Below are 16,859 nucleotides of genomic sequence, written 5' to 3' on the forward strand. Positions count from 1 at the left end.
AAACTCAGTCAGTCCCTTGCCAGTCCGGTGGGCAATAATGCGATAATTAAGGCCCAGACCGGCAATGGGAACTATGACTCCGGAGTCGTTCCTTCAATTCGAGGCCTAGTATGATTATGTCCGACAAGTATTTAAATGCCATATAACGGCTGCAACATGAATCAACCGTCGGAAAAGTAGTCTGAAGCCTTTGCAATTATAATTATCAACTGGTGGGAGAGGAATTACTTCCGGTATCGCTTCTTCATACCGACTGACTTTAGAAGTCTCTGTGGCACTGGTACCTTCAGCTTGTGTAACTCTCCTAATCCCGCCTCACGCTCTTATACTTCCGATGGTATGACTAATATCCGCGCCGTAGGGAACGAGTGATACATTATGCTCATACGTGGAATGAGGTATATCCGGGGAAGGGTTATATTTTTGCCAGAGCCGAGACCTGTGATGGAGAGGCCGATCCTGGGAGCAAATTAGCTTGAGCTGCAGCATCGAAAGAATGTGCGCACCCCGGCTGTGGAGGAAGACCTGGATGACTACAAGAAAGCAAAGCAATGTGCGCAGAAACTGATGAGCAGGAGGTGAAAACGCACCTGGCAGGAGAAGTATAATTGGAATTTAGGGGAAGATTGGGAGTCGTAGGGATAGGACAACGTGGCGAGGTAGAATCGTGAGGACCTTCATAGATTCCTCTTATATCAAGTAAAACGTTGTGGGCGTGCGCATAATTAACGATCATTCTTGATCTACCTCTGACATCCTTCCAAGGAGCTATATCCCGTACTTTTGGATTGTCATGTTCTCCCACCTGACCAACCATAGACTTGTAAATGTCGTCACAGCTGGGACGGAAATAGGGATCATGATCCCAACATCGTTTCACCAACTTACGCCCTTGGTAGCTGAAACCCTCAAACTGGTCGACGTCTCCTGGTTTCCGCGTTTTTTCCTTGTTAAGGGAAGAAAGTACTTGGTAGTCAGTCGTAAGGTCGCAAAACGGGAGCTTGCACGTGAACACCCATGACATCGTGAGTTGGGTTTGCTTAAACCTGGTTGAAGGAAAGGCCTAGCCTACTTCGTAGCAAACACAACCGAAAGACCACATGTTACCAACATTTCCCTTATCTGATCTCTTATCTAATCTCGCAGTCCATCCGCAGTCCGTAGTCTTGCAATCTTTTATCTCTGTCCAGTTATCTTTCATCTCTCTTACAACCAACGTGAAACAACTGATCTATCTTTCTTCTCCGCAGTATCTCTACCACAGTATAAGTAGAATACTGTCTTTGTATTTCTCTCTAGTTTGGAATTAACTGTTCTTGCCTTACGAGCTTTCGCTCATACAAGGAACCTCCTTCTTCCGGTTAACAAAATTCCAAACTCATTCTATCCAGGATTCCAGGATCAGTTCAAGACCAAGTCTGTACAGACATCTTCGAATTGTTCCTATCCTTGAGAAATCAGTACTATCTGAAAACTCTCCCTCCACGCACCACGACCAAGTCTGTACAGACATCGCACTCTGCGTAAATCATACTTCTACAATATTCACATTGGTTACGCTTCACCATCAGCAAAATGTCATTTTTCTTAATTCTACTTGGGGTTACTTAATGACAGGTAAAGACTATAAAGAAGTTTCAGGAGTCCAAGAACACCCTTGTTACTTAAATGGTTCTTAGAAATATAGCTCAAAGATAAGAATAAGAAAACAAAGAACCATAAAAAATTAAAAGTAGCTGACCTTGTCAACAAATAAATTGTTACGACCTTAAGGCGAAGCTCAGGTTGCAGCGAAAGCAAAGACTTGAGGGCAAGTAAGGGGAAAAGTAAGTTGGTAAAGCGTAGGGAAATACAGAGAGTATCTACGCTTACTTATACTAAGACTATCTACCCGAGGTAACTAACTATAGAACGGGCTGAGTAACCATGACCAAGGTAGATGAGTAATCAGTGAGAAGGAAAGTATAAACTAGGAAGGAGGATGATCAATCATGAGAATAGAAGATTGATCACGAGAAGGAAAAGATATAACAGGTAACATGAAGGATCAATCAAGGGAACAATAAGAATGATCATGAGAAGGGAAAGATAAACAAGGTAACGTCAAAGAGAAAGTGACATGGGAATGAATGATGGGAGAAGCGTAGGTGGAGAAGAGTATATCCAGGGATATGGAAAGGAGTAAGCATGATGACGTCCCTCCTATAGGTGTTAGGGCGACTGTGACTGAGATGTCACAGGTCACACCTGAACTTAAGAACTATAGAGGAAAGTGACAAAAGTTTTATTAGGCGTGAACCTAAGAGAACTCGACGGAGTCTTCTACAAGTTTCTACCTACTTTATATACCTAGACTACGGCGCACAGACCAACTACCCTAGGTAACTATTTATATACTGACATGAGAAAAGAAGCACGTATGAGAAAGTAAACTAATTATACATTTTGACATGCGAAAAGAAGAGTGGAGTAAGAAGCAAGTAAACGAAAATAGTTTGATCATAAAAATGTCAACAACACCAAACAAACCATAAAAGTGTCCACAAGTACAAACAACTCCTAAACCGGTAATCCATTCACACAAACCAATACCTACCAAAGTAATTCCCCAACATCGCATCACACGGGCATAGTACGAAGAATCCGGCTATTGCCCAGTGTCGTGGTCCCCAGTATCCCCATCTCTGTATTACCCACGCCTTCTGCTCCTCATAGTCCCACATCGCTAAGCATACTCTCCCACACCGCCTGCACCGATGATCCGATAGGTTCCATCCTACCGGCCTCTCTTCTCTTCCTATAGCCGCCGCCCTCCTTCTCCATTGTACTTGCTCCGCGTGGTTCGGAGGCAAGAAAGATAAGATGAGATCGATTAGTTCAATTGGTAAATCTGTAGCTTGCGCCATTTTAGCAGTATGCCGATAGTTTAGCCTCCGTCGAACTGTAGCAGCAGAGGGAAATTATTATGTAATAAAATATGTAACAGATGTGACAGCGTGACGCCGTGACATTCTGGCAAGGTTCTAACAGTACCCCCTTCTTAAAGTCGGCTCCTCCGGAGACGACCCTTCAAGACCTCCATGTTCGCCAATTACGTTCCAATTTCTTAAGATATTCGGCATCAAACTGTTTGTCATCCCATCCGAATAAAGTCTTGGCTGTGAATCGATTAGGTAGTTCCCTTTCTTGGAACCCGGTGTCACGTAGGACGTGATGTATCCTATTGAGTTCCCCATAGAGTTGGTGGAATTCAGTAATCAATTCTTTGGCGTTAACCAAGTTCTCCTCGGGTTCCCACGAGTCTGCTTCTGCTGTATACCCTTTCCATCGAACTAAGTACCGCTTCTTTCCGCGGAGCCATTTGGCGTTAAGGATTTTCTCCACTTCCCACTCCTGTTCTCCTTCTATCTCTACGGCCGGCGCCGGTTTACTTCCTTGTCCTTCCACTTGTTCTCGGTAGAGTACTATTCGGCTGACATTAACCACCGGATGAATCCGAATAGAACTACAGAAACGACATCAGCGCTAGGACTAGCTAAGCTGTTCAGGGATCACGTATGGAAGTTGCATGGATTACCAGAAACGGTGATCTCAGATAGGGGACCGCAATTTGCTGCAGACTTTACAAAGGAGTTGAATAAAATGTTGGGAATCGACACTAGGTTATCTACAGCGTTCCACCCACAGACGGATGGCCAAACCGAACGAACCAATCAAGAACTAGAGCAATACCTCCGATCATTTGTTGATCACAGACAAACTGATTGGCCTGATTGGTTAGCAACGGCAGAGTTTTCCTATAACAATAAAGAACAATCATCAACAAAGGAAACTCCATTTATGGTCAACGTGGGAAGACATCCAAGAACTGGCTTCGATCTTCGACGACAAGGCAATCACCTGGCAGCAGCGGAGTTTGCGGACCGCATGAAACTTCAACACGAGGAAACTCAAGCAGCCCTAAAAAAGGCACAAGATGACATGCGGAGGTATGCGGATAGAGGCAGAGGAGAAGCGGTGAAATACAAAGTGGGAGATAACACCACTAGACACAGGATCTTTGCATAACAAGTAGTAATTAGAACAAACAGGTTGTGCAGGATCTGTTGTATCTACTACTGAGTTATAGTTATTACAGCAGGTCAGCTCAAGTGCAGTACTACTCATTCAGAAGCTTGTTATAATCGATAACTAGGTACTCCCGGTGATCACTCTACTGCCATCATTCCCTCCCACCATCATTTCCCCCGCCATCATTCCCTCCCACCATCATTTCCACCACCATCATTTCCCCCGCCCCGTCATCATTCTCTCCTGCCATCATTTTTCCCCACCATCAAAATCTTTCCCACCATCATTCCCTCCCGCCACCAGTGCCCCCGAGCCACACCACCACCTCCTGCCATCATTCCTTCTCACCATCGGGACCATATGATCTCCTGCGTGCAAGTAGCCCGACCAACATGCCAGATCTGAATAGTGAGACACGCAAGCCTATAGTGCCCTCCACTGCCACGCTACCTGCTGGCCATTCACACCTCGCCTCCTCCAATTCGGCCCCACTGACTCGATTCCTAATCCGCTGCCACCTCACAATTTTCCACTAAGAGCCCTGTCGCCACCGCTACCATTATCCCTGCATGGACGACGTTTGTTATAGGTTACAACTACCAAGGCGGCCGAACAGTATCTGTTATAGCCTATAACAACTATCTGCCACATAGGACAGGTATGTCAGCACGGTGTTACAGCATATAATGAGACACTGATCACGCCCAAGCATGCCAGTCCCATTACGACCTCACCCCACCTGGTTAGTTGGACATGTTCGTTATACGCTATAACACGACCAATGACTTGTTGTAGTTATGACCTGTTATAGGCCATAATTATAACGTGCCTTGTATTATCAGTGATCCCGCTTATACACCACAATCAGACATTCGTTATATGCTATAACATGTACTCCTGTATCAGCTTGTTGTAGTTATAACATGTTTACCTTTTCGTCATCTACACTACAGTATAACGTCACACGTGTCCCACAGCTTGTTGTAGTTATACATTATAACAGCTTATACGCCATAACATGCCAAATACTTGACCTCGTGTTATACCTTACAACACATGGATGCGCGTACTAGTCGACCCATTTTGTTGTTAGATCATAACTAAACTCCACGTCGGGTCTGTCATAGTCAAAATCATAATGAAACTGTCATTGAAACTGATTTCGGAGGAACTCAAGATACCCATTAACCACTACCTCTTCACACATCATTTCTCTCTATCAGTACCCAACACCCCGCCTTGGACATCGCTCCATTGTTTCGCAAAGCGCTCTCGTAACTCAATGGAGATATGGGCTTGATGGTACGCATATGCAGCCAGGCCTTCAGTCAATTCGGGTGATTCTACTGATCGAGCGAATGTTCGTTTGTTCCACTCATTGGCCTCGTGGGTTAGGAAGGCATTGACGCGCCTTATTTCTTCAAGTAATAGTGTTATTTCTTCTGACCAGCGATTAACACGAGCACGTGCTCGTAACCATTGGATCCGAAGCACTTAAACCCATCAGTATTCACAAATTCTACTCTCCGTGACGTATTGACACATACCGTCTTGAACTTTCTCACCCTTCTCACCAACACTTGCTGCATGAACACCGGGAGCCATCCAAATCCAAGACAACATTCGACTTCCTTCTCCCATCCCTTCACCCTGCCAACTGGTAACGTGCTTGTCTTCTAAGACTTGCAGGACATTTCTCCACGATGGCCCCCGATCTAAAGCACCTTCGAGAGACACCAGTGCTGCATGAGCTGTCCGATATTTCATTACGGCCACCTTCACTCGTGCAAGGTTCTGTTTGATGAGGACTTGCGAACGGGTATTCTGGGATACACCACGAGCATGATTCTGTTTGTATTTGTTCAGATAACTATCCACACGGAGATGACTACGGAGTGAGGTGAGGGCATCATTAGCTTGCGCCTCACGCAGTAACCATTCCATTTCCATTAATGAGCGGTCAACAAATGTTGCGGCTTTGAGTGCAATGTGATGTTTGACGGCCAAGACTTCCGAAGGTAAATACAGCTGGCGATCAAACGCTCTGGGTTCCATTGTGTTGGATGACATGCGCTGCGCATCAAGAGCTCGCAAAAACGTGACGCCAGGGATGAAGAAGGCTTGTACCTGGCTCCAGGCATCCAGGCGTCGGTTGACGACGTTACAGCGCTCTTGAAGTTTTGCTTGCTGTAACACCGTGGGATGAAGTCCACTCGAAGCCATGTCTTCGCGAAGTCGGCGCCTGCCAAACAACAAGTTAATGATCAAGATATAGAAGTTGTATATAAACGTACTGAGCTTCTTCGAGCTCTAGCCCCAGGATTAACATCCCACTAGCGGAAACTGAAGACGGTGACACCCCCAGTCCCTTCTCCGACGCCTCTTGCTTGGCTAGCATCAATCGGACATCATTCTGACTCATATCTAGAAGAATCAGTCAAAATGTATACTTCGAGATTGAAAGAAAAGAAACAACCTTGAACCCGTGGCTTGTATGGGTTTGGCCTTGTTGGGTCATCCTCCCAAGCTTCAACCTCCTTCCGCCATTCCTCTAGCCAAGTTTTATCCAGCTCTTGTTCCATCTGATGAAGCTGGCTCAGCTGCTCTGTCCTCGACGACAAGGCATTTGTGAATTTATCAAATAGAGCTCTGCCTGCAGGTTTGTGAAATGTATAGGAATGTAGCCATATATAAGACTATGACGCACCGAGATTTGTCTTTTTCTTCCAGTTCATGTTGCCCATGTGACTTTCCAACTTATCTTGTCGTGCACCGGGACCCATCTCTCGAGTACTAGTGGATAAGTCGTTGATTCGAGACCAGCCACGTTCCACCCCTTCTCTGTTATGATCTCATCGATTATGGATATTCTAATTAGGCTAAACTGTTTCTCCTATTCCCATGCGTACTTCTTTTCAGTTTCTTTGATCTTCCCCTATCTGTATACTTTCATCTCACGCTTACTCCACTCCCATATGCTTTCACTCCACTCTTCTATTACCCCGAGTACTATGACTCACTCTTGTCCTATACTTAGTTACCCTGGGTAGTACTCTTTACATATATAAACCCTATAGGTACTGCTGTACTTCTTTACGCTTTACCAATTGTATCTTTCCCTTTCTCTACTCTCACCTCGCTCTCAAGTCTTTGTCACTTGTCTGCAACCTGAGTCTCTCAGACTAAGGTCGTAACATCTGGTAAAGCGTCTACACCTCACCTTGCAGACAGCAGCTATCGAGGGCTTGCTGTAGTGGTAGTGCATACGGCAGAACCTACCAGTTGAACGCACTTGTCGCTTTATCGCGTCGAATTTTTTTTACGGAGTAATCACTCGGGCACTATTGCATGCCAAGTCGGAAACAGGATCTACAGAGAACGATCGAAGAAGATTTAGACATCTACCAACAAGAGACGTTACAGGAGCTTGAAAAGAAAGCAGAGAACGAGCATTTGAGGATATTACAACAACTTCAACCGAGACCGGAAGAAGACGAGCAGATCCAATCATCAGTAGAAGAGAATCATCACTCAGAGAAGGAAGACGAAGACGAACCAACCAGTCGTATATCACCTGAAGAAGAAGAAGAACTTGCCAACAAACTAGCAAACATGTCGACCAACGATTCTTTCAGAGCTTTGATCCCCGATCCAGGAAAGTTTGAAGGAAGTAGAGAGAAGTTTGAAGATTGGTGGAGGAGTATCCAACTATTTTTGACATTCAACAAAGTCACCACCGACAATGACAAAATCATCGCTTGCATCTCACGAATGCACAACGGAACAGCAGGAGCATTAGCCGCTTTAATCGCTGACAGGATCAATGGTAACAACAAGATATCATGGAACGAGTTTGAGAAGGAGATGAAGGAAGCCTTTATTGATGGAAAAGAAAAGGAGAAGAGCGAAGTCGCTATCGAAACCCTAGTCCAAGGAAGGAGGCCCATTATCGACTACCTGGTCGAGTTCAACTTGCTGAAGAACAAAGCGGGCACCGACGACCAACACGCTGTATTTTTGCTCAAGAAGAACATTCGGAAGGATATTATACGAACCATCTTATCATTCCCACCCACCAATCTACCCACCAACCTTGCTGAATGGACCAATGTAATCAAGTCGGTTGGAATAGGAGCCGAAACCATGCACATGTTCGACAAACACACCTCTTCTGGAGTAACTTATGGAGGAAGCGGTCAACCAATGGAAATTGGTAGTTCCGAAACCGCTAGAGCTCAATTCTCTAACAACCAGAAGAAATGTTTCAACTGCGGAAAGTTCGGACACTTCGCCAAAGACTGCAGGCAACCAAGGAAACCAATGACTTGTTACAACTGTAACCGCATAGGACACATCGCCAAATATTGCAAGGCACCGAAGAAAGCTAGGACTAGAGAATTTGCCGAAGAAAACCCTCAAGAGGAGGATAAGGCAGCCGAAGAACAGGATTTTGTCGACGGGTCAACCTGAGCGCAAAGGATCGACCCCTAAAACGTAGAGTCTCTCCCCATGTATCATCTATTTCGAAATCTACCTATATTATCCCTTTCAAACGAGACTCGAAGCGTGAAATCTTGCTGGACGCAAACATCAGAACGAAGAATGGAACTAAAACGGTCAAGGCACTTATCGATTCGGGAGCACATATGACGCTAATAGCCAAAGGATTGGTTAAGAAGGAAAACTTGGAGAAAACCAAACGGCAACAACCAATTAAGATGAGAAACGCAGATGGAACACCCAATCGGAACGGAAAACTAACTGAAGACGCCAGGATTCAAATGGATTTAGGAGGACACAAAGAGGAAATCAAAGCATTAGTATCAGACATATCAAGCGCCGACATTTTCTTGGGATACGACTGGCTAATTCAACACAACCCGGAAATTGACTGGATAAATCAAGAAGTCAGATTCTCTAGATGCCCAAGCACTTGCACTGTTCAACATAAAACTATCCCTTTCGCTCGACGGCTGACCACTGATGTGGAAAGCGCTACGGAGGAAAAAGAAGTGGACCCTACCAATCCGAAAGATTTACCTGACTACATCCGTCCCTACGCCCATCTCTTTAACAAGAAGAACTTCGACAAACTTCCTGCACGAACGGAATGGGATCACGAGATTAACTTTACGGAAAACGCACCAACGGAGATATCATCAAAAGTCTATAGCATGACGCCATTAGAAAAAGAGGAACTGGACAAATTTTTGGATGAAAATCTGGCTACCAATCGAATCCGACCATCGAAATCACCTTACGCAGCACCATGTTTTTTCGTCCCCAAGAAAGACGGTTCACTACGGTTATGTCAGGATTACAGGAAACTAAACGATATCACGATCAAGGACAAGACGCCACTACCCCTCATCAGTGAAGTATTAGATCAACTCAAAGACGCCAAGGTTTTCAACAAATTGGACATCATCTGGGGATACAACAATGTTCGGATACGAGAGGGAGATGAATGGAAAGCAGCCTTCTTAACAAATCGCGGATTATTTGAACCAACGGTCATGTTCTTTGGAATGAGCAACTCTCCCGCAACTTTTTCACGCATGATGGCAACAATTTTTCGAGAAATGATACAAGACGGATCTCTGGCCAACTACATGGATGACTTCATTATTCCAGCAAAGGACGATAAAGAATTAGAATCACGGACCACACGTTTCCTCAAAATAGCGGAGAAACACCATTTATCATTCAAACGAACGAAATGTGAATTCAACGTCTCATCAACAACGGTATTAGGAACGGTTATTGGGAATGGAAAGGCAACTATGGAAGAAGAAAAGGTCAAGGCAATACGAGATTGGGCAGTCCCTACCACGGTCAAACAAGTCGAAAGTTTTTTAGGTTTTGCGAATTTCTATCGACGATTTATCAAGAATTTCAGTACCATCGCACAACCGTTAAACGAGCTAAAGTCTAAGAAGGGGGAGAAATGGTATTGGAACGATGAACAACAACAAGCTTTCGAACAGATCAAACAAGCAATCGCCAGTGAACCGGTCCTCGCATTGCCAAAAGACAATGGACAATTCAGGGTCGAAGTAGACGCATCAAACTATGGAACAGGAGCAGTACTATCACAGGAACAGGAAGACAAATGGCACCCGATCGCCTTCATGTCAAAAACACTATCTGAAGCCGAACGAAATTACGAAATTTACGACAAGGAATTACTAGCCATTATAAAAGCCTTGAAACTATGGAGACATTATCTATTGGACGCAAAGGAACAATTTGAAATATGGACAGATCACGAGAACCTCAAGTATTTCCGAGAACCTCAAAAGCTCAACGCTCGACAAGCAAGATGGTACCTCATGCTACAGGAGTACGACTTCCTTCTACGACACATTCCAGGAAGGACAAACACCAAAGCTGACATCTTATCTCGCATTGTCAAACCGGATATCTCAGAAGACAATAAAGACGTCAAAATGTTCAAAGGAAAAGTTTTCACTCGAGAATTCATAGAAGACATATCAGATTATGAAGAAACGATCTTACTCAACCGACGATTCGAAGTATCAGCGGATCAGAGAATATTGGAAGACATCAGGAACTCGAGAAAAAGAGAGACAATGGTATTACAGGAGATGAAGAAACAACCGGAAAAAGTATGGGAATCAGAAGGAATTGTTTTCCGACAAGGAAGGATCTATGTACCAGAAGAGAAGAAACTCAGAGATCGGATTCTTTACGATCATCACTACCCACCCGACATCGGACATCCAGGACAGTATCGCATGCTAGAGTTACTAAAACGGACTTTTTGGTGGCCCACGATCAAGACGGACGTCAGAAAATACATCAGGGGATGTGACATGTGCCAGAAGAACAAAACAATTCGACGACCCGATCACATTCCACTTAACCCACTCCCTATCCCCGACAAACCTTGGGAAGAGATATCTATAGACATGATTGGACCACTACCGAAGTCAAAGGAGAAGGATGCTATTATTGTTATCGTTGACAGATTCTCCAAAATGATCCACCTCGTTCCCACCACCACGTCACTCACATCCATGGATCTCGCGGAGATCTACAAAGAAGAAGTTTGGCGACATCACGGAATTCCAAAGCGTATTATCAGTGACAGAGGACCACAGTTTGCATCGAAATTCATGGAGTCCTTATGCAATGCTCTAGGCATCAAACGAAATCTTTCCACTGCCTATCACCCACAAACGGACGGACAAACAGAACGGATGAACCAGGAAATTGAAACCTATCTTCGAGCATTCATCAATTACCGACAAGACGATTGGACAAGATGGCTTCCTATGGCAGAATTCCATTACAACGACAAAACCCACGCTGCTACCGGACAAACCCCATTCTTCTTGAATTACGGAATTCATCCATGGAAAGGAAACATCACGGTTGAAACGACAAACCCTACCGCCACCTCCTTGATAGAAGAGCTAGAAAATGTCAGAAAAGAAGCTAAAGCTGCGATGGAAGCAAACAACGAGATGATGAGAGAAAGAGGAAACAACAAACATCACAAGGAACCATTTGCCGAAGGAGATAAAGTTTGGTTAGAAGCAACGAATATTCATTCCAATCGTCCGACTCGGAAACTAGATCACAAATGATATGGACCTTTCGAGATCTTGAAACAAATCGGCGATCGATCTTACAAACTAAAGTTACCTGACACTTGGGCGATACACGACGTCTTCCATACTTCGCTCCTAACAAAAGTCCGAGACCCCGAGTTTGATAGTCAAAAGAAACCCACTCCACCTCCACCTGACATCATCAATGAAGAAGAAGAATATGAAGTTGAAGAAATCCGAGGACACCGACGAAAAGGCCGAGGAGTACAATTTTTAGTTCATTGGAAAGGTTATGGAAACGAAGATGACACATGGTTACCACGCTCTGCTCTAACGAACTCCACGGACATCCTAAAAGAGTATCATGAAAGAAATCCCTGCCTATAAAAGGATATCTGAAACTCACAACCGGTATAGCATCGTCTATTGGCATCTGAAGAAGATCATCATGAGCAACCAACAAACCACAACCCGTACCGCCGATTTCGGAGATTCTCTCCAACGACTCTTAACCATTCACAATGACATCACCGACCTCTTATTATTCCAGTCCAACGTACAACTTCCTCTTTTCATAAACCCGCCTCCACATATTGAAATATCAGATGAAGAAAAGAGTCAATTAGAGGAGCAACTCGAGAAGGAGAAGAGGTTAATGAAGCTGGTAGAAAATCTGTTAAGGATGGCGAAAGCGAACAACAAAGAAGCGAAAGAAGCATTGTCACCTGGATCCACAACGTGGACTACAAACAATGATGGATGGGAGTAACAAGATCATATCTGGAATCTAGATCCCAAGAGAGGGGATAATTTATGTATAAAAAACCCAACTCCCGTTCTCATTTTCATCATCATCTTTTGCCTCTTCTTCCTCGAAAACTCAAACATTCACCATGTCTAACATCAACACCCCTATCCCTATCTCCACCAACTTCCTCGACACCGACTTCCACACTGGTTATTGCGAATCTATATCATCGATCGAAAATAGACGACGAGCCTTGCTCATGTCCATCCAATCCATAGCAAATATCCGCCAATTTGCCAAACATATTTCCTCCACCGTCATTAGCGCTACATCTACTGCCATCAAAGTCAACCCATACATCCAAAACCTAATCGGAAATTCTGCTGAAGCTATGGGATATATGACCGTCATCATGGAGACACTCCAAGCTGGAACTCAATGGGACATTGAGTATTCTTCGACCAAAGTCTGCGTTACTCTAGCCAAAGCACTCAAACAATTGCCGGACGTAGGAAACCAAGATGAAATCAACGCAGCCCACTCCATCGCTAACGCTTACTTATCCCTTCCATACCCGGCTCCTACTCGCAACAACACTCCTGAACCTCTACCTATCCGTTCTCAGCCACCGAGTTCCAACAACACAGATATCGACAACAATGCTCCGAAGCATCCCAATACAAACACTCCCGTTGACGACATCGACGAAGAAGTCCATCGCCTCACCAATTTCTTGAAATCTGCTCCACCTTACCTCATTCCTGACGAATTCCTTCCACCAACCAATTATACTACCTTCGTTGACAAAGGAGAAGAAAATCTATCTTACTGGAACGACATACTCAAAAGATTGTTCAAAAACAATCGACAAGATGGAAAATACAGAGGATACTCGGTTGGATACGCTGAACTAGGTGTTCCGAACGCTCCTCACTTCTTGGGTATTGACTACAACGGTAAATTCATAATCGCCAACACCAAGAAAGCTCTCTTTGGAATTATCGCTTAAAAAGTTTCATGTGGACACGAAACCTAATCGGAGGGTATTGTTATGATCTCATCGATTATGGATATTCTAATTAGGCTAAACTGTTTCTCCTATTCCCATGCGTACTTCTTTTCAGTTTCTTTGATCTTCCCCTATCTGTATACTTTCATCTCACGCTTACTCCACTCCCATATGCTTTCACTCCACTCTTCTATTACCCCGAGTACTATGACTCACTCTTGTCCTATACTTAGTTACCCTGGGTAGTACTCTTTACATATATAAACCCTATAGGTACTGCTGTACTTCTTTACGCTTTACCAATTGTATCTTTCCCTTTCTCTACTCTCACCTCGCTCTCAAGTCTTTGTCACTTGTCTGCAACCTGAGTCTCTCAGACTAAGGTCGTAACATTCTCCGTCCGTTCTGCCTACACCTTTTGTCAAATTAAAAGAATAGTCACGGTGGCACTTCTCCACGTGTGCAGGAAGGTGAAACTTGGGAACTAGGAACATTATATCAACATTTCCTTCATTTACGAACCACTCAGTAGGAAACTTGTGCGACATTCGCTGTCGGAACTTGGCGCTCCACTGACAAGCAATGTCATACGAGACCACGAGGCGGCCAAATGACCTGTTAGCTAGGCTTGAATAGAATAAGTAGTCCATATTGAGATATCTATACATTGGTCAGAGCACACAGTCTATAATGAAGAAGATAATCGCACCTTTCTCCCTTCTGTAAATCCCCAATAGAATTCGGACGACGAAATTCATGTCGAGCACAGTTGACAGCCCCACATCCGGTTGCGGCACAGCCTTGAGTATCTTTCATATCAGCGCTGTTGACAGCGTCGTGAGATACACATTGGCTGAGCTACAAAAATTGGTCAGATTTATGAAGCTGAATGAAAGCAGTCGTACTTCTTGTTTCTCGTTAGCATACTTCTTCAAATGCTCAATATACGGCCCTGTTCTCACAAAGTAACCAAAGCCTTGATTAATTGCCGGATCTTTGTCCTTGCTGGATATATGTTTCCTGCGAAGGCGGAAGTTGGCATCGATGGCCAAGAAGAGCGTATACAGCCACCTGAAAACTTAGAAAAGGTAGTGCTTGAAGTGAAAAACACTCACTTTTCGTCAGGAGGCGCGTCTTGCCAATTATCGGGCAGATTGATATTGGGATGGGGACAAGCGGGGCAGAGAACGGCACACTCCCCCAACTGTGTACCTGCAACTCCAGAAGAGTCGTGGCCGCGGCCCGCGCGTTTGAAGATCTTGAGAGCACTCCAGCATTGCATCATCCGTAAGAACTCTCGATATCTAGCCTATGCATGGAATATCAATACTACGATAATAATAAAATTAAAGGTGCTTACTCTTGGCTGATAAATCCCTGTATTGTCAGTTTCTCGAGCGATGCTTTGGTAATACTGATAGGCGGAACATTTGGATTCGAAACTAAGAAGTTCATATCGTTTCAAGAGTTTGAAGGTGGCGGCTGTACGTGGGTGTTTCATGGTTGCAGGGTACAGCCGAGCACGTAAGAGTTGATCAACCGTATTGGTTGCGCTCTCACACCCACAAAAGTCCAGGGAGACTGCATGAATGGCATACGTATCAAGGATCGTGAAGTTGGCAGCAGGGAGGGGAGCAGGACATTGTTTGCCCACAGGATGGCCGAGCTGGATTCGAAGGCCAAGCAAATGCAAACTGGTGGGCTGAAAGAAGCCCGGATATGTCCATTCCTGAACACTGCGTATGAATACCGCGGAATATGGCCACAAAAAGTCGCATACCTCAATCCTGTGCAACGGATTGCGATTATGCACAGCTATGATACAAGACTTGCAGAGGAGTTCATCCGTGAAGCAGTCGCAACAACGAAACTCCGGGCTTCCTTGGTGACACTCTGAACAGAGTTCCTGCCCCCTATACTCTCCGCGGCCTTCGAGTCGAATCATCTCATTCACAAAGTGGTCGATTTCTTCTCGCCAAGACTTCATCGGGTCCTCCTATCAAAGTTACCAATCAAATCACCAGAATCAACTGTTAATATGAAGGACTTACAGGCGACCTGTTTTCATTTGCCTTATGTGATTCTAACGCTTCGACCATCAAGGCATCTTCATCTATCTGTCCAATCAGGTCATCAATTCTATCGGGCCAGTCATGAACAAGTGGTGTGGTAAGCTCGCCGGGGGAGAAAAGGAATGGTGGATCTTCAACGGGCTCGTGCACCGGGTTTGCAGTGAGATGGATATCCAACCTTGTTCTCCTCGTCCCCAAGGAGTCCGATATCCATTGAGTCATGGGAAGTACACGGGGACATGGATTACGGGGTTGAATTTCTGAGAGCGTTGGGACATTGGAAGACCGGCGAGTTTTTGAGCTTGAGGGTGTTATTGCAGTTAAGACAGGCACATTGGATGATCACTTTGGGTTCAACTGCACCAATGTATGAGGAGCTTTGCATTTACCTGAGGAAGGAGGCATGAATGAGTTTGCGGAACAACGATGCCCGTGCACATCTGTGCATAGGTCAACACATGATCAGCTGTTTCATGTTATAAGCTATAAGATACCCTAGAGCCGACTCACCAGATACGGTCTCCAACCAAGGCGTAGGTCTATGCACACTAAATTTATTTCAGTTATAAGTTATAACACATTCAGGACCAGGCGCACCGGATGAGATCCCATATGGGACTATTGATCTTCATATCCTGTTAAAAACCCGGGCGACTCCCCATATAGCAAGAAAAGATGAATGGTCGCTCAGGAGACCAAACATGATAGATCGAAGAATTTCCATTTTTGCCAGAGGGCCCTCCGCATCCGCACAACATGAAAGGGGTTCTGCGCGCTGCCAGCATCAAGGCGATCAACCATTGTTGACGAAGTGATGTAGCGGTGATGTGGCAGTGTTGGCTCGGACTTGGATTTGTTGATTATATAATCACTGGAAATGATAAGATAACCGTAGATTGCTCTATCGTTGACGCAAAAGTAACGGGTGCATGGTAATTTTTCTTTCTTTAAAGCTTCCCAAGAGAACTCTACTCTAGAGCAGAATATCGCCTTTGAGATCCATGAGTTGTATGTGGAAGGTCCACATGCAATGAATAGTAAAGATTGACCTAAACTCTCTAACATTGAATTGTAACATTAATTCCGAGATTCAGGCTCGGTAGAGGCCGCCATCGTTCAATGCTTTCTGTATAGATCTGCATTGTTCCATGTGAGGCAGCATTTCCAGGTGTTGCTGTGGAATTTGGAGGATTGTACAATTTTCAAAGACTGACCTTAACGCAGCAAAAGTAGATATAATCTGTGTCCGTACGTCAATGGGTGCCATAAGTTCATGAAACGCAGTCTGGACGTACAAAAATCATATAACCTCACTTGACAAGCTGCGCAGCCATGAGATTACCATCTTCAAGTTGAGACAGAGGCACTGGAAATTCACTGAG

General features: G+C 44.7%; 1 protein-coding gene across 1 annotated transcript; it reads right to left on the reverse strand.

Moving 5' to 3' along the window:
* Window positions 1-5,277: 5,277 nt before the first annotated feature.
* On the reverse strand, window positions 5,278-15,401 carry AGABI2DRAFT_65873 (hypothetical protein; the record flags this gene model as incomplete). The annotated part of the gene is made up of 11 exons (XM_006459348.1): window positions 5,278-5,564; window positions 5,637-6,258; window positions 6,362-6,495; window positions 6,548-6,724; window positions 6,779-6,907; window positions 13,797-14,065; window positions 14,115-14,263; window positions 14,311-14,476; window positions 14,521-14,714; window positions 14,766-15,134; window positions 15,186-15,401. Coding segments are annotated over 11 exons (2,712 nt in total), but the record flags the coding sequence as incomplete, so codon positions are not given.
* Window positions 15,402-16,859: the final 1,458 nt, after the last annotated feature.

The sequence above is a fragment of the Agaricus bisporus genome (assembly GCF_000300575.1).
Source record: "Agaricus bisporus var. bisporus H97 unplaced genomic scaffold AGABI2scaffold_3, whole genome shotgun sequence".
Lineage (NCBI taxonomy): Eukaryota > Fungi > Basidiomycota > Agaricomycetes > Agaricales > Agaricaceae > Agaricus > Agaricus bisporus.